At 47.1% G+C, this 26,646-nt stretch overlaps 2 protein-coding genes across 2 annotated transcripts; both read right to left on the reverse strand.

Moving 5' to 3' along the window:
• Nucleotides 1-954: 954 nt before the first annotated feature.
• FOXL1 (forkhead box L1) lies at nt 955-8,712 on the reverse strand. Its single transcript, XM_055000273.1, is given in 3 exon segments — nt 955-2,192; nt 2,195-2,262; nt 8,708-8,712. Coding segments are annotated over 3 exon segments (1,311 nt in total).
• A 15,520-nt stretch (nt 8,713-24,232) lies between these two features.
• FOXC2 (forkhead box C2) lies at nt 24,233-26,403 on the reverse strand. The gene has a single exon (XM_055000657.1). The coding sequence runs from the start codon at nt 26,401-26,403 to the stop codon at nt 24,919-24,921; it is 1,485 nt and encodes a 494-aa protein (XP_054856632.1). The 3' UTR covers nt 24,233-24,918.
• Between the last annotated feature and the right edge of the window lie 243 nt (nt 26,404-26,646).

Here is a 26,646-nt window from a genome sequence, read left to right on the forward strand (position 1 = left end):
CTGTCTAAATACAGACCCGCTATTAAGACTATTTTAAAAGCAAAAGCAACATGAAGCAAACGCTGTGGGATGCCCCCCACCCACCTACCAGTCAAGTCTTTCCAATATGCATTTCTTTGCAGTCAGAAATTCCATTTTGAATGGAGGTTGTTGGGGGGGGGGGGCTGTTAAATGAGATTTATTCAAAACCTTATGGCAATTTCCTATTCCAGCAACAGAATCTTTACCACAACTAGAAGAAAGAAAGAAAGAAAGAAAGAAAGAAAGAAAGAAAGAAAGAAAGAAAGAAAGAAAGAAAGAAAGAAAGAAAGAAAGAAAGAAAGAAAGAAAGAAAGAAAGAAAGAAAGAAAGAAAGTTTTAAACCAGAGACATGTAGAAGAAGAGCAGAAGAGACGTGGTAGTTTGGTTGTCTCTAATGTTATGTTTACTCGGAAGTAGATCCCATAAGTTGCAAATGCGACTGACTTCCCAGGTGTTTGCTGAGGATCGCAGCCTCACAAGGCGTTCGGAAGCTATTGGAAGAAGTCAAAGACGGAAGGGCGAATTCTTTCCTTTCCAAAGTGTGATCCGCAAAGCAGTTAAGCAAACCGCAGAGCTCGCTTTTTCCTTTTATCCTCCAAGATTCTAAACCGGAGGGAAGGGGAATTACTCCGGAGCAAGCAAGTTAGGGGGAAAGCAGCTGAGCTTACTTCGCAGTAAAGGGTTCTTCTGGGGTCAGAGGAGCTCCAGGCTTGGCGCGAACCGGGCCGCTGTCTCCGGGATTCGATCAGGTGGGTCCGGGTTCCGGATGCACGTGGGAATGCCAGTCACCCCCGTGTACTAACTTTTGCCAACGGCGGGCGAATGAACGGCCTCGCCCCCCTTCCCGGCTCGCCCAGTGTTTGCATTCAGTCGCTCCTGGCAACGTCTCCGGAGTCGAGGCGCCCACGCCGGCCGTGCCGGCGCCCGTCGGGGCTACTGGAAATGAAACACCGTCTCGGGAAAGCGGAGCGGCAAGTAGGAGAGGAACGGGATGCCGAGCTGGCAGAAGCGCCCCTGAACGTGGGAATCCAGCACCAGCGAGGCGTTGAACGCCGGGCGCACCTGGGCGCCGGAGAGCAGGCAGGCGTCCGCTTTGGAGGCGCCGGGGCAGGGGCCTTCCTGGCCGTCGGGCTCGCCCTTGGCCGGCCGGCGGAGGGCTTTCTTGGCCAGGATGCTGTCTATGCTGAAGCTCTGGGGCTTGGCCGCGCTTCTCGGGGCTTCGGGCTCGAAGGCTTGGCGAGCCAAAGGGGCGCGCCCGACGGCGCCCTCGCCGTCCAGGATGGCCCGTTCCTGGCAGGCGGGAGCCGGGCGCGTCGAAGGGCTCCGGGCAGCGGCGCGGCTGGACGGGGTCTCCTGGAGCCCCCTGGGGCACGATCCCGCCGCGCTCCCTCCCGTCGGGAGGTCGCCCCCTCGAACCCGGCTGGGCTCCCGGGCTTCCTCGACGGCGGCGGGCTGGCCGGAGGGGCTCTCCCGAGGCCTCTTGCGGGGCTCCCCGAGGGCCTCGGGGGCGGCGGCGGCGGCGCGCTCCTTCTCCTCTCCCCCGACGGCTTTGGGCTTCCTCTTCCTGCGCCGGTAGTTGCCGTTCTCGAACATGTCGGTGCAGCGCGGGTCGAGGGTCCAGTAGCTGCCCTTGCCCGGGCGGCCCTTCTCCCGGGGCACCTTGACGAAGCACTCGTTGAGCGAGAGGTTGTGGCGGATGGAGTTCTGCCAGCCTTGCTTGTTGTCGTGGTAGAAGGGGAAGCGCTCCATGATGAACTGGTAGATGCCGTTGAGGGTCACCTTCTGCTCGGGCGCCTCTTGGATGGCCATGGCGATGAGCGCGATGTAGCTGTAGGGGGGCTTCTGGGGCGGCTCCTGGCGGGAGAGCACGCCCGCCGAGGCGAAGCTCAGCGCCCCGGGCAGCCCTCCCCGCTCGGCCCCGTAGAGGTAGACCACCGGGGCCGACGGGAGCGGGCCGCTATAGAGGCGGCTCATGGTCCCGGGCGCGGGGGGCTGGCTGGCGGGCTCGCCGTCGAGGGGCCACCCTTCCCTCCCGGGCGCGTCCCCCGGCTCCGCGCGCGCTGGGACGGCCCCTGCGCCTTGCCTCTGCCTCGCCGGCTCGCCTTCTGCGCCCGCTTCATCGCGCTTTTCCAGAAGGAGAGCGAGGGACGGAGGGAAGGGGGTGGCGGGGGGAGGAAATGTGAAATAATTGTTGTAAGTTTGCGATTATATGTTGACTTAGCGCTGGAAAATAAATTGTCTCTGATAAACAGTCGTTGGGGCGCTCAGCCCACCCACATTAATTAAAATTTCATTGCACCGGCAGCCCCTTCCACGTGGCTCGCCTGGTACCAGCCAATGGGTCTCCCGGTTCTCCCTTCATTTGTTTATAGCATTAGTCTGTTGATAAGTCTGCCCACCCAAGTCGAATCAAGCTGTGTTTATTTGGAAAAATTTCCGGGCACCCAATATATAAACGCACTGATCTGATGTTTGAAATCTCACGTCCTCCGCACGCCCCCCCCCCTCCAGCCTCCAGCCTCCACCCCCGTCCGTTGACGCTGCAAACCCAAGCAGGATATTCGCTGCTGGGGCTCAGAGCACAACCAGCAGGAGGGAGCTAGGGGGGCTTCTTTCTTTCTCCTTCCCTCTCTCTTTCCTTCCTTTCTTTCTTCCTCCCTCCCTCCGTCTCTCTTTCCTTCCTTTCTTCTCCTTCCTTCTTTTCTTCCTCCCTCCCACTCTTTCTTTCTTTTCCTTCCTCCCTCTCTCCTTCCCTCCTTCCCTCCCTCCCTCCCTCTCTCTTCTCTCTCACTCTCCCTCCCTCTCTTTTCTTCCTTCCTTTCTTTCTCCCTCCCTCCCACTCTCTTCCTTCCTTCCTTCCTTCCTTCTCCTACCTGCCTGTCTCAACCAGAAACTTCTGAAAGTTTCCAGTTTATGAAAACTCACAGTTTATATATAATCTGCTCTGGTGAAAGGATTCTCATTGGCTGCAAACTGGTTTAGGAAACAAGGGCATTTTCTAAGGATGAATAAGAACTCCCCCCCCACCACCACTAGCCATAATGAGTCAGTTCATAGCCTAGGCTGTGCACTCTCATCCTCTCTGCTAAACAGAAGCTGTGAGGTTTTGCCTGGCTTAAAAAACTTGCCATGCCCGTTTGGTCAGAGATGATAGCTGGCGAAAAGTGTGTGTGTGGGCAGGGGGATCTCTCTTTAAAACTGCACTCCATCTCCAGCCATAGATGACCTCAAAAAGGATGCCTGAGCATTAGTCCCCCTTCTTATCATGCACACGTGCAAATAATTCAGCAGATAATCCGAGGTGTCCCCAAATATTTTAGTTTTGAAGACAGAAATGCCAAATGAACCGCCCTGGTGGTAAAGATCCAGAGGGGCATTGTGTTAGTCTCTAGTAGCAAAATAGTAGAGTCCAGTAGCACCTTTAAGACTAACCAACTTTACTGTAGCATAAGCTTTCGGGAGCCACAGCAAGAGTTGCGGCTCTCGGAAGCTTATGCTACAATAAAGTTGGTTAGTCTTAAAGGTGCTACTGGACTCTTTACTATTTTCCTGGTGGTAAAAACGTTGTGATAAGCTGATCCATGGATGTTTAGTGGCCCTTGAAACTGGCTCAGTGGTGGAAAATATGCTTTGCATTCAGAAGTTCCCCAATTCAGTCCCTGATGTCTCCTGTTAAAGAGTCTCAGGTAGCCATAACTCGGAAAGGCCTTTCTGTACCCTAAGACCTTCGAAAGCTTTCACCAAGCAGCGTGGATGATGCAAAGCTCGGTGTACCAGTGGCCTGGCTCCACATACATCATGCATGTTCACATTAATTTGTTTAAAACATTTCTCTCCTACTCCGTCTATCCTGCGCTGTCTTCTCAAACTCAAGATGGCTAAGGATGCAGCACAAAATATGTTAATGTTGTCATTGTAAATAGTCTGCTTTCGTTGGCTCTGGAGAGAATTCCAAAGGAAAATCCAAGCAATATTTCACATGAGCCTTAGGAACAGATTTAAAAAAAAATGAGGTATTGTTGTAAAACATAAGTTACACACATACATGCTGCAACCTTAACAAATCTCTAGCTACACTGGTGGAGTCTCTTTTCACATTGGCAGCATTCACAAATGGCACAAATCGTGCAAGAGAGACTCCAAAGTGCTTTTTACTACCTGGCATAAACACATGGGCTGGAGTCTGGAAAGTGTCAATTGTAAACATTCTTAAGGCTGGAGAGAAAACCCAAGCCATCCTGGTTTCAATTGAACATTTGTTCCCATCGATGCCTGGCTTTGTATTCAAATCCTAGAAGCAGGAAATCCATGATCCTCAACATGTTGGATCTGTGGGGCTACAGGTGTGTCCCAAGAGATGTGAAATTTGTTTCCCTGTTACACAACTCCCTCTCTGTAACCCTCATCTTGTCAGATTGGCAGGAAGTCTTTGGAGTGTTTCACAAGTGCAGCTAAAGAACGGCTTTTGTGCCTCTTGCTTGCAGTGTATCTAATCGCGGTTGAGTCAGCAGAGAAAGTCAAAGACTTTGTTTTGTGAATGAGCCTTTGGGCCGACATCCATTTTTAAATCGGTTTTGCCTAAGGACTGGAGCAAAGAGCAATATGTATAGAATTTATTACAGATCCCTAATTTCTTTGAGGAACGACTGGTCCCAGAGCAGTCATGACAGTTAAACGGACCTGTAATTTATTCCCATATATATATATATATATATATATATATATATATATATATATATTTGCAATATGGGAACATTCCTTGGGCATAAACCCAGAGCTCCTATGGCTCTTGACGCAGTCCAAAATGCTAGAAGGATGCTGGGAGAATGTATAGGCAGTGTAGCTCATTGGCAGAGGTACTATGCCTGGCTTCACCATTTAATTAATTAATTGTTTAGATTTATTTAAAACACATATGTTCTTCTTTTCCACAATGTCCAAGGTGACTTACAAAATGTACACACAATAATAAAACACAGTTGAACCATGTAAATGAAAAGACATCAGGTTAAAACATTGTTACTAGCAGCTACCAGAGACATTCATTAGTTCCTTCCACTAAAGGTACATCAAATGAATTCCACTTTGCATCTTTTTTGGCAGGAAGAGAGCATAGGAGCTTTCCATACCATGTGTGACAGGCTATGCCAATGGGTAGGCACAGATGTCTGAACAGAGGGGAACCATCAGAAGTGAGGCACTTGAATACCTCAGCTGAGGATAATAAACGGGGAAAGGCAGTCAATCAAAAAGAGTGACTCCTCCAAAAGAGAACTGACAGGGACCTTTACCCACCAGCAGAGTTACAACTCTTGCAACTGAAGAGGAGTATGCTGAAGATAAAATTCTCATCTTCAATGGTCTTGAATATTGCTTAAAAGCAGTCCCAAAACAAGGGGATGGAGAATGATTTGGAGAGTCCTCTCTCTGCTAATTCTCCACCAGCACTCCAGCCACTAGCAACTTCATTAAATCAAGGATCAAACAAATGAGGGCAGTAGTGTGTGGGGGGAGGGGTGTTTCTGCTAGGCCACATCTAAAAAAGGTGACCTGGTGAGAGGGTTTACTCCTAAAACGGAGTGTGCAGGCAAAGGAAGCTAAATCCTGTCCCTTCCATGCTTTACCTCTCTGGTTTCCATTTCTTTCAGCATTTTCCTCCAAGCCTGGTTTACTTCCACTTCGGGAGCCAGGCTATAATAACATTCGATTTATATACCGCCCTTCAGGATGACTTAACACCCACTCAGAGCAGTTTACAAAGTATGTTATTATTATGCCCACAACAACAAATACCCTGCGAGGTGGGTGGGGCTGAGAGAACTCTGAAAGAGCTGTGATTGACCCAAGGTCACCCAGCTGGCTTCAGGCGGAGGAGTAGGGATTCAAACCTGGTTCTCCAGATTAGAGTCCTGCACTCTTAACCACTACACCAAACTGGCTAAGAAAAACAGTGCTCCGAGTCCTGGAGCACAGCAGTATAAAATCTGGAGGGAGCAGAATTTCCCATGCATTCCATTTTTGTACGCAAAGAGGCCACCCCTTCCACTATTTCAGATGTGAATGGTACGATGGGAGTTCATACCCTGGAAATCTAGTTGGTCTTTAAGGACTAGAATCTCGCCCTTCTGCTGTAGACCATCTAGGCCACCCACCTGAAACTCTTACTTATTATTAGGCCACAACTTCTTGCGTGAATCGCCAAATGCCTCTTGGTGCCTGGTGCACAAGAGAAAGTTTTGATTGTCCATAAAAGAGAGTTCTTTTTAATTTCTCACCTGCATGATCAATCCCAGAGCATCGCATCCGAAAAGGGGAGAAAGGTACAGTCTACAATGTGTTTCCCATTGAAACCCAAGGAAATAAAAAACATGTAACACAAAACACAAACATGTGTGGATGCAGAAAATAAGGAATAACAGTGAAATCCGAAGCAGAATTACTTCGGATTTCACTGTAAAATTCTTTTTTTAAAAATTCTGTGCATGCTGTGCACGCCGCTATTGATTAACGCAACCAAGCTATTGATTAGACCACCCAGTATGGAGTTCCCTGTTTCTGCCCACTCTGAGAAAAGAAAGGTATAGTGCATATGCTGTTCTGCTAAAACAATCTAAACCATTTCCCCCCTGTTTGGAGGTACTGGATTGTTTTCTAAGCTCCGTTTTGGGGTCACGCTGGGATGATGAGCCCCAAAAGTCATATAGGGGCGTGGCTTGGCAGACTCCAGGGGGAGTCTGATCGTGTGTAAGCCCCGTTGCTTTATGTTATGTGCTTTCCTGTTTATAACCAAGAAAGGGATTTATATAACAACTTTACAAGTACTCGCAGCTGGCCCCTGCTTACATTAGGCCTTTAGGATGCTTGGCTTTTGTATAAACGTTCGGTGGGGTTGATATTTATCTCTGTTTTTATTTACTGGCGTCATGGATTACATCAAAGGTACCCCAGGGTTGCAGTTCAGAGAAAAGGTATGCAGGAGGGGCAGTAAAGGGTGGCAAATAAAATATTGTGCCCCCTCTTCCCCCACACACTTTTATTTCCTATGTCTTAAAACACTTTTCTGTTGCTGTCTCAAAAGCCACCCTCCCTCTTAAAACCCAAGCTCAGCATACAAGGTAACTGGTGCAGAATTCAAAACCGGGAGAATTGTGACTTGCCCTTTCTCTTTAAAAAAATTGAGAGTTTCTAGTCCTCAATATGTATTTAATGTTTACAGTATTTACAGGCCTGCCTTTCTCCAACAGATGGAACCAGGGTGGGGAACAAAAATAAAGCCTTTGAAAATAAAATAACCACAGATTTTTTAAAAATCAGAAGACTTTGCAACAGGCGTCAGGCTTCACAAATAACTAGTACTCGTTTTTTTGAAAAATGGCCAACTGTAATGTAGTCCCATGACCCCAGAGTTCTGATTTACAACTCTTACAAAAGTGTATCAAAGGCGGTAATTCAGCCAGGAGTGTGTCCCATAGTGCTGGAGCAGCCACCAAGCAGCCTCCAATGAGGTTGCCGTTGAACAAATCCGCACAAGGTGGTGGGGAGGGAATCCAACTGACACTGTTGAGCCCAGCACAACTGCCCCACAGACTCATAGCAAAAGAGACTGCCCTTCGAAGACTGTGGCCAACATTCTTAGTGGAATCTCAGTCCTTTAAATACCATCGGCGTGCTGAATTGTTTTTTCCCAGGGCACAGAAGCAAAGCTTCAGTGCTGGATGTAGCACCTCTTAAATAGCACGCAGGATTGTATGTTCTTTATGACTACGATATGTGGTGGCCGCAAATGGCTTTCTTCGAAAGGGTTGGGCAAATTCATGGAGGAGAATCGTCATGTTTGCTAAACAGCAGAAAGCGAAGAACTTGGGCACCTCTGAGCCAGCTGAATAAGAGCTGGGCAGAGCATTTCCCCCTGTCTCCTTTGCAGGTAACTCAAAGGGGGATTGGTCAAGGGCATGAACCTTTGGGGCAAGGCAAATAGCAAGAGCAAAGATGCCCTGGGCTTGTTTGAGCCATGCCAGCAATGCCATTCTGAGCTTGACATTTTCTCACGGCTCCTTGCCTGTTGATAGAAGGTTGTTTAAGTTTCTACTGTTTCTGTGTATTTTACTTTGTAATCTGCTTTTAGCCCTCAGCATGGGAGAAAAGCAGGATAAAAATATTAAATAAATAAACCTCCACGTACAGGAGCAGTCTATGCCTGAATGTCCAAAGGTTGGAGAGACTATCAGGGGAAATGCCAGGAACTTCCTACTCCTGAACTCCTCCAGAGATGTTTGCTGGCCTCTCCTGGAACAAAATCTGGGACTGCAGCAACAGCCAACGAGGCAGGCCTGCAGTGTGAATCACCAACCACAGCTGCGAAACAATCGTGGTGGGAGGAGAAAGCACACTCTTAACATAAGGAGGCAGAGAAGACCAGAGACAAGTAAGCACCGTGCAAAAGATCAAGATGGGTAGCCATGTTAGTCTGTCTGTAGCAGTAAAGAGCAAGAGTCCAGTAGCACCTATAAGGCCAACAAAATTAGTGGTAAGGTCTGAGCTTTCGTGAGTCTGAAGAAGTGAGCTGTGACTCACGAAAGCTCATACCCTACCACAAATTTTGTTATTCTTATAAGCGCTACTGGACTCTTGCTCTTTTCCACTTCACCGTGCAAAAGATCCCTTCCTAGCGTCCGCCTCTGCCTACATCATGGGCGCTAGCCAATCAGCTATGTTCTCTGCTATCAGAGCCACCCCAGCCTTAACCAGTGTCTCCCAATGAGTCCGGATATGCTTCCCATTCTCCTCTCCCAGCAATCAATAATTCCCACCAGTCAGCAATTCCTGCCTCCTCTCCAGCCATCTCTTCTGGACCAGACCGCCTTTTCTTTTAGTTCTTAAACAGTGTACCACTGCTATGGGTTGACAAAGGAGCCTCACACTTAAGCAGGGCTATTCCAACAGCCGGGTGAATAAATCATTGAACTGTCCAATCGCCTTTCATGTTTTTTGTTTGCATTTTAAAAAACGATCTCACTAGGCATCAAAATAATCAAACCTATATTGAGAAACTTGTCAGGGCTCATTCACACCTGACTTCTGAATTATTTTAGGGGTACACCTAAGAAGTTTCCTGTGCCCATTTGAAGGCGCCGTGTGTGGGCAACGTGGGGCCCACCTTGTGTTCGGCAGCTCATCGTTTGCCCGTGCAGTAATGCAGAATCCAAATTGCGTGCACACTTTAAGAAGCCAGCAGTGCCTTGTCAAACCTCAGTTTGTCGACATGTCATATGTGAAAAGTCCTATACTCTGATCTTTTCCAACAGGTTTTGGGGTTTTTTTGTTTGGGGGGGGGTTGCTTTCATCTGTATGCTGGCATTAGCCATTCTAAAGCCACCTGGCCTATTTGGGAAAATGAAAAGAATAAGAACACGGGCAGCAGAAGTAAAATCTGACAGACGTGTGCTGCATTATGGATAAAATAAAATATTACTAAGCCTGACAATTCTTGACTGAGATGGTTGCTGGAAAGAGTTGTGTGGTGTAGTGGTTAGAGTGCCACACTGAGATAAGAGAGACCCCAGAACAAATCTCTGTTCTACTACAGAAGCTTGTTCGGTGACCTTTGACCCATTATATCAGCCTAACCCACCTCACAAGGTTGTCGAGAGGATAAAATGAAGGGGGGAACAATGTAAGCTGCTTTGGATCCCCTTTGGGAGAAAAGGAGGGGTATAAATTAAGTAGATAAATAAAAACAGATCAGGGGTGGCTTTGACGGGGTGAGAAAATGGCACGGGGGAAAAAAGAGTTGAACGGCCTTTCCCTTCCCGCCCAGATTTCACCCTTAATAAAACAATCCCTGCAGGTTAATTCCCAAACCCTATTGCTTTGATGATTGGCTGTCAGCACCATTGATTGTATCGACTGACTCTATGTAACCCACCTTGAGTCTCAGCGAGAAAGGCGGACTTTAAATAAGGGAACGAATGCAACAGAAAAGAAAAACTGTCCTTGAAAACAAACACGGGAACTTGTGGCATGTTAAAGACTAAGGGGAGTTTTGCAAGTTCATTTTTACATTTTCCCTGTTATTTATTTAGACAATTTCCTGGACTCGTTCCATTATAGAACACACTCATATCGCATTAAAAGCCAAACATAAACTAGAAACATATATAAGCCAACAAATCTAAAAGCAATCTCCCTTTCAGCGCAGCAAAAGTATTGCTCACCTCCTACTCTGTTGAGCTGGGAGGTCTCCTTTTGTTTTAACCAACTTTACTGTAGCATAAGCTTTTGAGAATCACAGTTCTCTTCGTCGGATGCATCTGACGAAGTGAGCTGTGGTTCTCGAAAGCTTATGCTACAGTAAAGTTGGTTAGTCTTAAAGGTGCTACTGGACTCTTTTCTATTTTGCTGCTACAGACTAACACGGCTAACTCTGGATCCTTTTGTTTTATTACTGTTGTTGTTGTTATTAAATAATCTACTTTACCTGTGCAATGCTATTTTAACTGATATTTTTGAAGATGGGGGGGAGTGGTTTGGCCCTGCTCTCTCTCTCTCTTAAGGAGCTGATATCATGAACTGAACTAGATTTTGAAGGTTGGAAAATGGGACCCCTTCAGACCTGCCTGTCACCACCGAGTGTTCCTCCAGGTGGGCTTGTCGACTTCCTTGTGTGATGGAATGTAGGCTCCCCAGCAAGTCCTTCTGCTCGAAGCCCCTTCCCCAAACTCTTTGAGTTTCTTGACTGCTGGCTTACCTCGCCTAGTTTAAAATGCAAAGGGTTGGGCTTTTGCTAAACTGAGAATCCCTCCAAGGAAGTATTATAGTAAGAGCTGGACTTTGAGATCAGACATTGTCCAAAAACATAGAAATTAAGGAGGGTGGAGCACTGGGGTGCAGAATCCCAGTTTCATTCATCTGAAGAAAGGAAAGGCACAAAAAGGCTCCATGGGGGTTTTGCTCTTTCAAAGGGCTGTATAGAGCTAGGAATGGGGGGGGGGGGTTGCTGCATTTCTCCACCTCTTCCCGGACAGCACGATTACCGGTACTAGTTCCATATAACTATATTGCACAGAAAGCCAAAAGCGAATTAAAAAACCCCAAAGCGCAATGCATAAATCCTAAATCAAGGGTGGAGTGAGGGGTTGAGGAAAGAATGCCCCACCAGTCTCCGAATACCCCACTTTTCATGAACTTTAAAAGGGAATTCTGGGGAGTGGCGCGTTTGGAATCGGCGTGGCTGCCTCCGAACGGAAAGTCGAAGGAGCAGCGGGTCAAATCCGGCCGCGGGGTCAGATCCCAGCCCGGTCCTTCGGTCGGGAAGCCTCCGTCTTTCTTCCTGCCGCCGCTTTCTGGACCCTTCCTAGAATTCAGTCTCCCCGGGATGGAATCGTCCCACGTACTGTCGACTCACGGTGCAATCCTAAACAGAGTTACTCCAATCTAAGCCGATTGGTTTCCAGAGGGATTAGACTGGAGTAATTTTGTTTAGGATTGCACCGTAAAGTGGAAGGACCGGAGACGTTTCGCTGCTGAGCCGGAGTTAAAAAGGAAAAGGTGCCAACCGAGCCTGGACTGCCTTCGGGAGCCGCTGATAAGAAGCCACAGCCCGGGGTGGACGCGATTCCTCCTCCGGACGCTCCAGATGAGACTCGGGAGGGCAATCCCCGGAGGGTCTACTCAAAGGGAAGCCTCATTTTATTCAGTGGGGCTTATTCCCAGGAAGGAAGACTGCGGTTTTGGGGACTGAGACCGCGGGAGACACGGTGTCGCAAGAGATCTTCTTTCGCCTTCCCCGGGGAAGGGAGAAATCTCCTGGACTCCAGTCGCTTCTCGAGGGAAAGAGCAAGAAATCATAACGGGGGCAAGCTTAAGCAGATCTACTCAGAGGCAAGCCCCGTTTTCTTAAGTGGTGCTTACTCCCAGGAAAAGGTTCTTAGGGTTGCCGCCAAAGAAGTCCCAGAGGAGATTCAGAATTGCATTCGACGGCTCCAGATGCAATTATAGGGGATGCATTAATAAATCAACCCGGGCGGCCAAATCAGCTGCGGGAACTCCCGGGAAGGAGAGAATTACGGTAGAAGCGGTCGGGACTGGGAGGCCACCAATCAGAGGTCCCCGAGCTTCTGATTGGTCCCTGGGGCGTCCTTCTCCTCCTGCTTTGAACTAGCAAGGTAGGGGGCGAACACCAGGATTGGAATCAGCGTTGCCAACCTCCAGGTGGAAGCTGGAGATGTCCCGGAATTGCAACTGATCTCTAGATCACAAAGATCAGTTCCCCTGGAGAAAACAGTTGGGCTCTTAGGCATCATACCCGGCTGAGTTCCCTCCCCCAACCCCACCCTCTCCAGGTTCTACTCCCCAAATATCCCGGAGTTGGCAAAGTGGAAATCTGGAAGACGTGAGACTGGAGAGCGTTTCTGAGCATGTCCAAAGTGTATCACCCAGTTCCCACAGCCTGCCTTTAGGATTCGAAGAGCAGTTACTTGGAAATAGAACCGCTCTGCGCCTCCCCCAGGCCTCCCGTTAGCAATTAAGCAGTAAGCACTAGACAGATCCGTAGTCGTTCCGTGATAAGGCAGGCAGGTCCCTTGCACGATGATCGCAGGGGCTGGATCCTGGCCTGGGTTCATATGGTTTGCCTGTTAGAGCAGACCGTATGGAGCTAAGCAAGAACTCCAAAAGTGCCTTGCAGATCAGAACCAGTGGCCTGTCCACACTAGGATCCTCTTTCCCTCAATAACAACAGCAAACGCTGTGCTTATATACCGTCCTTCTAGACAGATTAGTGCCCCACTCACAGCAGAGAACAAAGCCAGTGGTATTATTATACCCCCAATACAGCTGGGGCTGAAAAAAGTGGTTTACTCAAGGCCACCTGCTGAGCTCATGGCAGCAGTGGGATTCGAACCAGCAGAGTGCTGATTCACAACCCAACCACTTAACTTCTATGCTACAGCAGCTGTCCAATAACCCTGGAAGGGCAACAAATAGGGCATAGAGGTCAGGGACTCCTCCTGTCGCTGCCCTGCTGAACTGGAATTCAGTGGTAGACTGCCTCTGGAAATGGAAGTTCCATTCACTTAGCATGGCTGATTGCCATTAGCTGGCCTGCCCTAAAGCATCGAAGTGCTCATGCTCTGAAGGAAAAATTCCTCCCTGTCCACTCTCTTTGCTGCTAAACAAACCAAGAGTCTAGCTTTGTAAAAAAAAGCTTCAATCCATCCATATTTATTTAAGGAAAGGGCCACACCACACCTTGCCATAAGAAGGCCCCCTGGTTCCATCCCTCTTAACGTCTATTGAAAGGATTTGGGGGTAGCAGCATACGGGAAATTTGAATTTTCGGAGACCTGCAAAGAAAGTAGCAAAGGGCTATCTCCCCGCAACAAGACTGCTCTTTGATACTCCCAGCATCTTCTTACAGAAAGCGCTGATTCTCAAATGGTGAGAGAGAGAGAGAGAGAGAGAGAGAGAGAGAGAGAGCTGCCAGTGAGCGATTTTAAAAAAATATTTAAAGATGAACGGCTCTTATGAACCGGAAGCGATGTGCATACCCTCGGAGGAACATGCTTGCAGCATCTCTGAATGATCCATTATTCTGTCCTAGCCTCTGTGACATCCATTTCTGCAGAGGCCAGGTAATTCTACCCAATCCCTGCATGCAGAAATCATCTCCGTAAGAGCCGAGTTCCAATCCCATGAATCCATTATGTAGCCTCAGTCAAGACAACCTCTCATTTTGCGGCTCTGTCAAATGGGATCCTAATGAAGCTTCATACAAATTTGTTACAAGGTTAAAATATCATAAGGATCCTTGCAACCTAAAATGGTACGTAAGGAATAAAGAGCTGAAATCGCTATTATCAGCACCCAATTACTGTTATTAGTACTAAGGCACTGAAAGATTGCAATAGGACATCAGCAGCGCCCCAAACCAAAATTATGCGGCTATTCTTTTTATCTAATGCAGCACAGTCCCTCTGCAGTATTAAGCCTGGTTTGCCATCTCTTAGTATATACACAAGCTCTGACTCTGAAAAGCACCTGCCCTGGAAATCTAGTTGGTCTTTAAGGTGCTACTGGACCCAATTCTTGCTCTTCTGCTACAGACAGACACCGCTACCCACCTGAAACTACACTTAAGCAAAGTGTCCAATTCACACGGGCACACACCACACTTGTTTACTGGCAGATGAAAGCATTCCTTGGAAAAACCTTGCATTTAAAGTGATGCGGTACAAAAGTTCTGTTTGTGGTTCACACATGCAGGGCATCCAGTGAAGAGCATACGGGCGTGAACCAGTCACACACAGACATAACCATAAAATCCCCTCCTCACAAAAAAAATTATTGTTGGCACTTGCAATTGCAAGGAGGGAAGGAACCGAAAAGATGTCTAATCTCCTGGCTTGCAGTGAGTCAGAATCAATGTCCCGCTCACTCCCACCCCCAGATCCATCTTTGTAACCCAGACCTCTGAGAGTCACAAGCAAAAAGGATGATGCAAACGGCCTCGCAGAGAAGAAATCCCCAGTGACTCATGCAATTGAGTTGGGGGGGGGGACACATCACAGAGGAAATTTTTAAAAGGCTATCTGGCCAATCTTGGACGCTTGCCAAGCTGGCTTAGCCATGAAGCAAACTGAAGGGGCTGTCTTTGGGTGATGCATTTTGGACATTATGAAAGGCAACCAAGTGGGAGCACAATCCACCGGGAATCCCATTGTAATGAACAGGAGCTGTGATCCTACAAAGGTGCCTTAGCCCAAGTCAGCCATTGGGCCACCCCGCTCAGTACCATCTGTTGTGACTGGCAGGGGTTCTGCACAGTCCTGGGCAGAGAAAACTCTTTCGAACACCTCCACATCTTTTCATGGAGATGCCCAAAAGCTGGCCCAAAAGCTAGCATCAAAAGTTCCTCTTTTGCTGAGCCACGATCCTCGCTGACTCGGATTCAAGTCAGCCACCTATGAATTTAACAGTGCAAGCCTAAGAAAAATAGTAGAGAGTCCAGTAGCACCTTTAAGACTAACCAACTTTATTCTAGCATACGCTTTCCAGAACCACAGCTCTCTTCATCAGAACCATAGAGAGCTGTGGTACTCAAAAGCTTATGCTACAATAAAGTTAGGTAGTCTTAAAGGTGCTACTGGACTCTCCACTATTTTGCAACTACAGACCAACACGGCTAACTCCTCTGAGCCTCCAAAAAGTTACTCCAGCCTAAGCCTATTTCATTGCTGCTGCTGCTCAGATCCACGACACAGGCTTTCTCTGTGGTGGCCCCTACCCTGTGGAGCGGCCTTCCTGAGGAGGTCAGGAGAGCCCCCACTCTACTAGCTTTCTACAAACGATGCAAAACCGAATTATTCAAAAAGGCTTTTGTATTGTAGGGAGGGGCTCTCGGATGCTCCACGAATGACTTAGGGACCATAGACTTCACCACTATGTTGCCTTAAATATGTGCTCCTTTGAGCTACTTGAGCTTCACATGGTCAAATGTCAGCCCTAGAATTGTTTATGTTCTGTTTCAGCATTTCTTCAACTCTGTATCGGATTCTTACTAATGCTCTGTCTTTGTACAATTGTGTTTATTTACTCTACGGCGTTGTTTATGGAAATGCCCTTGAAACTGACTGTACTAATCTCACACTGTGTAATCCGCCTTGAGTCTCATTGGGAAAGACGGACTATAAATGGCATAAATAAAATAAATAAAAATAAATATAAGACAAGTGGCTCTGCCTGTGCTGCAGGCCCCATTGGGCTCAGCTTGCTCCTGGCTGCCAGTGAACTTCCAGGAACTTTCCCAGTAAGTTCCCAGTAAGCAGTCCACCCAGGTATGAAAAAGAGAAATTATAAAACCAGACTCAGCATCTGGAGTCAAAATAACGCAGCAGCATCCCCAAACATCCACGCTTTCAGCTTGCTTGGTTCAAAACGCAGTTCTCGAAATTGCTTTGGAAAATGAAGGGAACTTTCAAAGCCCTTTGTGATATGCTGTGAAGTGCCCTGCTATCCAAAGATTTTTTTTAAAAAAAAAAAATGGGCATCCTTAGAGTACTTTTTCAGACCCCAGCCTTTGGCTGAACTTCTCCGTGGCCCATCAATCTTCATACGGCTTCCCTCTTCCCCTCCTGAGCAGTGTCTCCTCCACCCTCCTCAATCTCTAATAGGATCTGCTGCTCACTCTGGCAGCGAAGAGGCTTTTTAAAAATAAAATAAAAATAAAATAGGACATAAGAATGCCATCTAGGAGGCAAGGCATCTGTTTAAAAGGCAGACGGATGCAGCCAGTGAGCCAGGAGTGGATATATCCCTTCCTAAAGTCACAGCAGGTGAATTTCCAAGCAAGAACAAAATATCCAATTCTCTTTTGCTATGTAACAGAGAGGAAATACACTTGTTTTCTTGGTTTGGCTGGCACAACTGGAAAGATATATGCTACAGAAGAGTGCGGCTGTATTTCAGGGCATACTTTCTCAGATTAAATCAGGATCTGGGGTGGGGAGGTGGGTAGAAGGTTCTTACACCGTCTCTCTCCCTAGCGAGGCCAAAAGTTTTTAAGTGATTTTGGCATTTGGTGTGCTTTATATTCCCTTCCACAGGTTCACTTAGGCCAAAATAAACCTTGGAGCGCAAGCAGGGGGCCGGGCAAGGCCTTAGAGGGAGAGAAGGTAACAAACACACCATTGTGCCTAATGGAAACGTTTTGTGGCTGGCCCCTCATTTCCCTACCATGAGGATAGGTGCAGAAAAAGGACAATCAAAATGTTCAAGGGGTTAGCAGCACACTTTCACTACGGGGGGGGGGGGACTAAGCACTTTTCAGACAAGTGGAAAGACAACAATATTATTATTGTTAACTTTGTTTATACTCTGCCTATCACCCCAAGGGTGAGCCAAAGAGGCCTATGTTGTTCTACTCTATTTTATCTTCACAACAACCCTGCGAGGTAGGTTAGACTACCTGCCATGGAAGCTACCAGCAAGCTTCCATGGCAGAGCGGAGATTCGAACCTGGTTTTCCCAGATCCTAGTCTGAAATTCTAACCACTACTCCATGTTGTCTCTCCACCAACTATTCCAGCACCAGGAATCCTTGCTACAGATCTCTCATGAATTATGCGCAGAGAGGAGAACATGTTTTCACCACTGTGTACCAGAATTTGGGGAAACTTAACGAAACGGATAAGCAGTAGACTTAAGGAGCCATAAAAGGAAGACATGATGCATAATTTATCTGCGGAACTCAATGCCACAAGATATAACTATGGTCATAAGCTTAGATAGCCCTAAAAGTAGATCAGACAAATCCCTGTAGGCTTAATTCATCAGTGTCTATTAATTAGGATGACTAAGGGAATTGCATTAAATCTCTCAATATCAGTTACTCACGGGCAAAGGGGGGAAAGGTTTTGACCTCAGTGGTTATTTTGTGTAGGCTTTCTAGAACATCAATTTGGCCCCTGTGAGAAGGCAGCTACAGGACTAGATGAACCTGCAGCCTAATCCCACAGGATCTTCCTATTTTTAGTAAAGCAAGACCCTTTTGGGTTTAAAAAAATGTCACGGTCCATTGGTACAAAAGTCAGTAGGAAGACAGCACCAACCAGAACTCATTTGATGCAGTTAATTTAATTCTGGTGAAAATCTGATTACAAACATCTTATATGGTTTATTAAAGTCCTCTCTCTTAATTAAATTCTCAATCTGCTCACTCTGCTAGTACTTCAATTTCAGCAATAGCATTTTGTACAGACAATTCCAAATGTTTGTGCTTGGGATAATTGCATGAGGGGGGGAGGGGGATCATGTCCTTAAGAATATAAGAGTCCAATTGGATCAGACACCAAAGTCCACTTCATTCTGTACCCTGTTTGGCCAGTTATAGGCCTCCAGGAAGGCCAGAAGCACAAGGGCGACTGCCCCTCCCTTCTGGTGTCTGCAACATCTGGAATCCAGAGATAAATACCTGGAGGTTTGATCTAGCTGTCTTAACAAGCAGCCATTAGTAAAGATGCACATCCACAACCTCATTCTCTAGGCGGTCATACTAGTCCTGGGTCCACATCGACTCTAAAGACCTCTTCTTTCTTTCTGGCGGAGCAAAATGCTGCCAATATCCAACTCCGGCCATTTAGCTTGGTTTAATAATATATAGGCGCGGCCTCATTTTTGGCAAAGAAATCATTTTATACTGTTAACCTTTCCAAAATGGGGTGAGGGTGGGTGGGGAGGAAAGAGCTGTCTTTAAAACATTGCCATTGTTCTTTAAGGTGCTACTGAACCAAAATCTTGTTCTTCTACTACAGACCAACACAGCTACCTACCTGGAACTATCTTAAAAACCCATGTTCATGTTTTTCCCCAAGAAGAGAACAAAGATCGTCCTTCCATTTAAATATCACCCAAATCTAAAGCGCTTTCCTTTTAGGACTAAAGCATATTTTGAAGTGGCAGATTTAGAAGGCAAAGAGATTCAAACCGAAGTGTTTTGTCTTTTTGAAAAAAAGGCTGTAGCAGTTTTTACTTAGAAGCATGTAGCCTTGAAATCAGTGGGATTTACTTCTGAGCGACTGAGTTTAATTAGGACAGAAGGAAAAGCAAAACATTTAATTTTTCAATGGAACCTAAATTATATAGTAGGTATACAGTAGCAATGAAACTACAGCAGTGTTCCTATGTACAAAATCCATTTAACCCCCTTATTAGGATGTAGATCCAGAGGAGTTAGCCATGTTAGTCTGTCGTCGCAAAATAGTAAAGTAGCACATTTAAGACTAACCAACTTTATTGTAGCATAAGCTTTTGAACGCTGACGATGCATCTGACAAAGTGAGCTGTGGTTCTCAAAAGCTGATGATGCATCTGATGAAGAGAGCTGTGGTTCTCGAAATCTTATGCTACAATAAAGCTGGTTAATCTTAAAGGTGCTACTGGACTCTTTACTTATTAGGATGAACGTTTTATACCAAGAGAAAATGGAGGCAGAGAAGTTTTCCATTTCCTTGAGGACTCTGTTTTCGACACTGCTAGGAGACAGCTTCTAGGCATTTGGGCTTCCAAAAATTAAAACAGTGATGGAGGAAGCTAATTTGAAACAATATTTGAGGCAGGGGTAAATGACATTGTGCAGGCTTTGATGCAAGTGCCTTCAACGCAGCTTTTCACCTGAATGACCACAGCATGAGTGGCGAGAAGCACACTGCAATTGCAGATCAAATACAACTGACACACAGCCTGCAATGCAAGTCTTGCCCCAAGGAGATTCGTTCACACATACAGAATGCAAACAATGAAGTGGCGGGAAAAAAAGAAGCCTCACGCAACATACACATGTGTGAACTCAGATTCAATGGGGTTCACTATACTATTCAACCCTGTGGAATGTCCCTACCTGTAGAAACTTCCTTTAACTGGAAAAGATGAGAAAAATATCACCCCATTATCAAATTGACCTGTATCATTTTTCCTCTTCATTTTAAAGGGGAGAAGAAGTTTCCTGACTGCAAAGTAAAACTTTGTGTAGCCAAAAAAAGGACCAGTCTTAGCCGGAACTCAGAGTTGTCTTGGTCTACACACTTCTGCATTGAAATCTGCCTAGAGCTTAGTGTTGGAGGCTGTGCCTCTCTGTTACGTGATGTTTGAACCTCAACGCGAAAATCATTCTTTCGACTCTATTGAGCTACGTCGCTGCCAAGAGAACAAACCCTCTGGAGGCTGCATCTGCCTTGGTTATTGTGCTGTCCTGCCAAGACCAATGATCAAAATGTTCAGATATTTTTAAATGCTCAGCATTTTTTTCTATCATGCAATAAAAGTGTTTTAAACTATAATTTAAATTATAGAATCACCAAATCTTGATTCTCACATCTAGAGAAATGGCCTGGCCAAAGCTAGCATGTCACCAACAGGAAAAGTAGGATCCGCATCTGGTAACACCTTAAAGGCTCAACTAGATTTCCAGGGTATGAGCTTTCTAGAGTCACAGCTCCCATCATCAGATTCAGGAAAAATGAGATTGTCTGATCCTCTTAAGCTCTAAGCCCTGAACCTCCTTAGCATCAACGTTTCAAATGGACCAGAAATGAACCTAGACAGTGGGTAGTCTGAAAGGAGGAAGATTGTTTTTACCCTTCGCCAAATGTGCCTGGATCCGGCCTGGATCCGAGGCATATTTAATTGGAAGTAAGTCCAATTTCCATAGTGGAAAGTTGGACTTTATATCAAGAAACTCGATAGTTTGATGCCATCGAGTTTGATGAACTGCTGCAGATAGCCGAAAGAACATTATGTGTTTAGAAAAAAGTTATACTAAGTTTGGGAAAAGAATACCAGTACTGATTCTCACAAGGACAAGTTGTTCTGGGTCTACTGGGGACATTACTGTCTTAATTCTAGAGTGGTAACTGTGTCAGTCTCTTACATTAAAATTAAACGGGAGACTTGTGGCACATCAGGACTGGGGAAAAAAAAAATTTTCCCCCAAAAGAAGCTTTCATGGACGAGAAACTTGGATTTGTCCTCTCTATGCAGCCAGTTTTATGTCGGGGGTATGAAAACAAACAAGCAAACAAGAAGGTCAAGGGGCAGGAAGTACAGTGAAATGGGATTAGGTATAACTCAAATTGAATCAAGAAAAAAATACAGAGACCACTCTTACGCGCTGTAAACAAATCTTTGATCAGAACTTCAGGGCACAAGTTGCATGTCTTTGGTGACATTGAGGAGCTCAGCATTAATTTTCATAGTAGCTGATGACTAGGGTTACTAGCCTCCAGGTAGTGGCTGGAGACCTCCCGGAATTACAGCTGGTCTCCAGGCCATGGAGATCAGTTCACCTGGAGAAAATGGCTACTTTTGGGGTGGGCTCTATGGAATTATGCCATGCCAAGGTCTTTTCCCTCCCCAAACCCCACTTTCTCCAGGTTTCTCCAGGTTTCACCCCCCAGATCTCCAGGAATTTCCCAACTTGGAGCTGGCAACGCTACTGATGACACTTTGGTGCTACGATCTTAAGAGGCATTTAAACAGCACCGCGTGTCAGCTGCTCTACAAATTGTCTTTTTGCATTGTTTCGACAGAACTTTCTTTCAAGTGAGGATACAGCACTGGCTTGCTATATGTCTGCATTATTAGGGAATGTGGTTTTCAAAAATCTAGCTATGTAAATCAGACTGGGACTGCCAAACAAATAGAGGCAATCACCTGCTTTTTAACCACTTAATTTACATAAATATTGATATTATCATACTCTTCCTTGAGATAAAACGGGGATCCACCCTCACTGCTCTGAGCTCCTTGGAGAAGAGGGGCAGAATTTTTTAAAAAATGCACAAGACAAGATAGATGTTAAAAAGTGTGTTGCAATCTAGGAGTAATAAGTAGCTTTAAATAAAGGTCAGTGTTAATTATTATCATTCATTATGTTCATAGCCTCAAAAAAATGCTCTTAAAGTCTCCCAGTGATTTGAATCAACTAAAGTCTCCACTGATTTATATGCCAGTTAAACTGCTTAAAGCTTAGATCCTAAGGAGTTAGCCGTGTAAGTCTGTAGTTGCAAAATAGTAAAGAGTCCAGTAGCACCTTTCAGACTAACCACCTTTATGGTAGCATAAGCTTTCGAGAAACACAGCTCTCTTGCTTCTGACAAAGAGAGCTGTGGTTCTCGAAAGCTTATGCTACAATAAAGTTGGTTAGTCTGAAAGGTGCTACTGGACTCTTTACTATTTTGCTTAAAGCTTGCGGCCCAAAATGAAACTGAGCATCATTAGACCTGCAACTCTATGCCCATTTACTGGTGAGTAAACCTCACTGAGTGAGATGTGACTTCTTGCTAAGTAAATATAAATGGGCTCTAAACATGTCCTGTTGGTAGATGGGGAGATAAATGGATAGATATTAGTTACAGAAATATTAGCCTGCCTTTCAAGTATACATGCATATCATGTTTAATAGCAAGACTTTTTTTGGGCTAGGATCATAAATGACTAGTTCTCAATAGCACCATCTTAATATTATTAATAGATAATAAAGACAATATTTGCAAAGAACTGTTTTCCAAAGGTTCACCATGCATCAAAAGTGGTTTCCTGTGCACATTTACTATCCCACTGTTTTATATTTGCAAAGTAGGAATGTAGAGTAAAAATCTTTTTTTAAAAAAAACCCAAGCATAGTTCATCCCTGTAAAGAAATCCTACATCTCCACTCTGTCTTAAGAATATCCCAAGGAGTGTTTTCTGGCTGGATCAGCGCAAATGCAACCTAATCCAACCCCTAGACTAGCCAGTAAGTCAGTGAAAACTCACCAGTGATTCAAGCACCTCATCCTTACAACAACCCTGTCAGGTAGACCAATACAATTATACTCCAATTACAGGCTGAACCGGAGAGAGGCCAACCTCTGTCCGAAACTGATAAAATTATTACATAGTCAATTTCCGCCCCTCCCCAAACAGATTTTCCCTGTTTTGATGTATTTCTTTGCCACAAACCCTTCTGCTGGCCCCAAACAGGCCCCTTCTCCTTTTTCTCTTCCTTGTAAGGGTTTGAAGTGAAACGTAGAGATCACAAGTCTACCAGAGTCTTGGATTTGCTGGGAACGAGTTTTCTAAGAACTGGGAAATATCAGGGAAAGCAAAAAGTGGAGCAAAGAGGAGCGAGCAGACAGAGAAAGAAAAGGGAAGTCGAAGCGTTTCCTGGGCCGTTCTTGTGCCTTACACCTACTTCTCAAGTAAACTTACACTGGAGGAGTAGGCAACTTCAGGTGGCAATTCAGACTAGTTCAATAGACTCTTAACACGCACACCCTGAGTAGTAATTGATTTCTAAACAGCCACAGTAACTTGCCTGAAAAATCACCAGTTCTAGCCTTCCTTAGATGCCTGGGAGATAGTTGATGGCTACACACTTTATACATGCTCAGGAGCATGATTTTACCCTTCGTGGGCAAGGAGCTGCAAGAATAAGGTCCGGGAGTTAAGACTGTAATCCTATCTTACTTGTGAGTAAGTCCAAGGGGCTTCTGACTAACCTTCAGGCTGCCTGCAAACCCATGCTGCGAAGTACTTTTGCATGGAAGAAAGTTCAAAAGAAATCAGTAGGGCTAATGGGATCTCAAATTCACCACATTTAGGAATTGGGGTTGGGGGGTTGGGGGTGGCTTTTTTCTGTGTGATATGGTTAGGGCTGGGGTAATTTCTTTGCTGAAGGATTGGAGAAACATCCAGTTTAAAGAGAGATTTAAATATAATCCCCCCCCAAATCTTTTCCCACTTTCAAATGTATTTCTTTCCTACATATTAATGCTTATATATTAATAGCAATAACTTTAAAACTTCATTGCCTTTGAGAATATAGGCGTCCCCCTTTTTTTTCATTTTCTGCCTTTGAGCTCATTTTAACCTGAGAAAAAGTTTCACAAAAACCTCTCAGTATCAGTTCTAAACCGGTTCCTTCACCAGGGATGGCAAAGAGAACCCTTTTACAGTGCAATCTTAAGAACGCTTTCCTGAAAGTAAACCCTATTGAAAAGAGTGGAATAGAATTCTGAGTTGACTTACTTAAGAGAGCTCTCTCGGTTTAGAATGTCTCATTTATGATGCTTATATTGGATTTTAAACATTGGGGTGCCTGCCGTGTGGAGGTTTGACCCGAAGTTGGCTAGAACATCTCTTTGGGTCCCACCACAACAATATTCACAGGTGACACATCCTCGACACAGGGCAAGTAAAATGATGTTCTGTTTTGGGTTTTTCTCTACCTCTCCCCAGCACTCAAATGAATTCCCTTTTTCCAGCTGCTTGGCTTATCTAGTTTCTTTCGAGTTTTGGGGCAAAAGTGGGGAGAGTCGGAAGAAATTGCAAAAATACAGAGACATGGGTCAGATTTTTGAAGAGAAATAAACAGCATGGAATTTATTTTTCAAGATGAGTACAACAATCGAGACCACATGATGAGACAAACAAAGGTGGCGTAGAATTCAAAAGAGAATGGTTTCAGGATCGGTTCAGAATTGGAAAATCTATTATACAAAAAGAGAATCGCACACTGTTATTGTCACTTTTGAAGGCAGCGAATGCTTTGTTTTGTTTCAAATTTTCCTCCCTTCCAGAAAGTCCATCAAAGGGGAACAAAAAATAAATTATCATATATATATATATATATGTATATATATAAAAGAATAACTTTAAAAGAAAAGGCATTTCCATGGGTCCTTGTACACACTCACACAAACACACACACACAGAAAAAAAGTTAACTTCTTTTTTCAATTTGGCAGCGGGGAAATATGGAAGGAAAAAAAAACCTTGGGATCATCCAGTGAACTCAACTTTAAATATTATATTAACGGCTCTCCACACAAGCCCAATTAGAAATCCACACATATTTTACAACGCCAATAAAAAGCACTTTCTCCTTGCCACCTCCCAGCAAAAGAAAAAAAACCCTTCCAACAACCAGGACATATATATTTGTATATATATATATAAAATCGTATCTAAATTTCTTTTTCGAAAAAAAATTTATCAGAGGTCGTTGTGGAATTGGCGTCCCATCATAATTTATTTTGGAATTGGCGACCCATCATAATTTTTTTTTTCCTCCTGGAAGATCACCATTCCACTGGTACAGAAATTTGGCCTTAAAAAAAACTATCCTATTTTACTGAAACAAACCAACCCAAAAAAGACACCTCCTCAATTTTCTTTCTTTTTCTTTCCTTTTTTCAAGTAGCACTTATTGAGCCTGGAGCCAAAGGCGAGCTTATCCGTCCGCAAGGCGCTTGGGACTCGCGGGGGCGGCCGGCCGGCCTTCCGTCGGGGCGTCCGCAGCGCTGGCTTCAAAGCCCCCCGTTCTCTGCCGGGCCTTTTAAAGTTTAAAGCCCCGCCGGCCGCTCAATACTTGGCGCAGTCGTAGGAATAAGGGGCGGCGGAGTGGCGGTAAATGGAGGGCGCGGACCGATAGGGGATCTGGCAGCTGGCGTTTGTGCTCACCTGTGGGTCGCTCAGCGGCGCCGCCGAGGTCTCCAGGCCGAGCCGGTGAGAGCCGAACATGTCCCGCACGTTGGGGAAGCCGGGCTGCTGAGAGCCGAAGGGGTGGTGGTGGCCGGAGAGGTGCGGGTGGTTGAGCTCCGACGGGGCGTTCAGGTACCAGGAGGCCTGGCCGCTGGCTTGGTGGTGGTGGTGGAGGTGGTGAGGGTGGTGGGCGGCCGCCGGGGGGGCCTCCTGCTGCTGCTGCTGCTGCCCCGAGGCCAAATTCAGGGCGGCTAGGGGCGAGGCGGCGCCGTCGGGGGGCTGCTGCTGCTGCTCGGCGCCGTCGTCCAACAGGTGAGGCGCCGCCCGTTCGCCGGCGTAGAGGCTCATGGCCCGCATGCTGCACTGGTAGCTCCCGCCCGCCTCCCCCAGGCCGGCCTGGCTGCAGGCCTGGCTGTAGACCGACGGGGCGGGCTGCGCCTGGGCGTAGCTGAGAGGCACCAGGCCCGCCGTCCGGCCCGCCGGGCTCAGCTCCCCCGGCGGGGACGTCCGCAGGGTCATGATATTCTCCACGCTGAAGCCCGAGAGGCCGTTGCTGGCGCCCGGGTGGTGGGGGTCCCCGGGCAGGGAGCTCTCGGTGGACACCGACGGCGTGGAGGCCACGCTGCGCGGGCTGTCCTGCAGGGCGCTGCCGCCGCCGCCGCCGCCGCTCTCCGGGCTGAGCGTCTCCACCTTGGTGATGACGGGCAGGTCGGGCGAGGCCGCCTCGCTCTTGATGACCACCTTCTTCTCCGACGGGGCGGGGGCCGGCGGGGCGTCCTTGGCGTCGGCGGCCTTGGCGGGGTCCTTGAGGTGCCGGTCGCGCAGGGCCTCCTCCTTGTCCTTGGAGACGTCCTTCTTCTTGAAGCGCCTCCGACGGCGCAGGAAGCTGCCGTTCTCGAACATGTTGTAGGAATCCGGGTCGAGCGTCCAGTAGCTGCCCTTGCCGGGCTTCTTGTCGTCGCGGGGCACCTTGACGAAGCACTCGTTGAGCGAGAGGTTGTGGCGGATGGAGTTCTGCCAGCCTTGCTTGTTCTCCCGGTAGAAGGGGAAGCGCTCCATGATGAACTGGTAGATGCCGTTGAGGGTGATCTTCTTGTCGGGCGCGTTCTGGATGGCCATGGTGATGAGCGCGATGTAGCTGTAGGGCGGCTTCACCAGGTCCTTGGGCGCCGTCGGCTGGTGGGGGTGGTACGGCCCGTAGGAGCGCCCCATGCCGGCCGCGTAGGGCTCGGCGTGGCCCGAGTAGACCCCCATGGAGCCCGTCATGGCGCCGTAGGTGCCCGCCGCCCGGTAGTAATTCTGCTCGCTCAGGTAAGGCACCACTCCCAGGGCGTTAGGGTCCGACACCGAGTAGCGAGCCTGCATGGCGGGACCCCCGTCGCAAGTGACCCGCGGGAGACCGGCTGGAGGGGGGCCCGGAGGCGGGAGGGGGCAGGAGGCGACGGAGCCGGGGCGGTCGAAGCTGAGAAGCCGGCCTTCTCGGGCGGTTAGACCCCAGACTCCGGCCCCATCCTGCGGCCGTCGGAAGAGCTCCTGCGCCCCTTCTGCCCACCTACTGGGCTCGCACGCCAGGCGAACCGCTTGAGAGCGAAGAGATTCTCGCCGGGA

Source organism: Eublepharis macularius, chromosome 16, assembly GCF_028583425.1.
Source record: "Eublepharis macularius isolate TG4126 chromosome 16, MPM_Emac_v1.0, whole genome shotgun sequence".
NCBI lineage: Eukaryota > Metazoa > Chordata > Lepidosauria > Squamata > Eublepharidae > Eublepharis > Eublepharis macularius.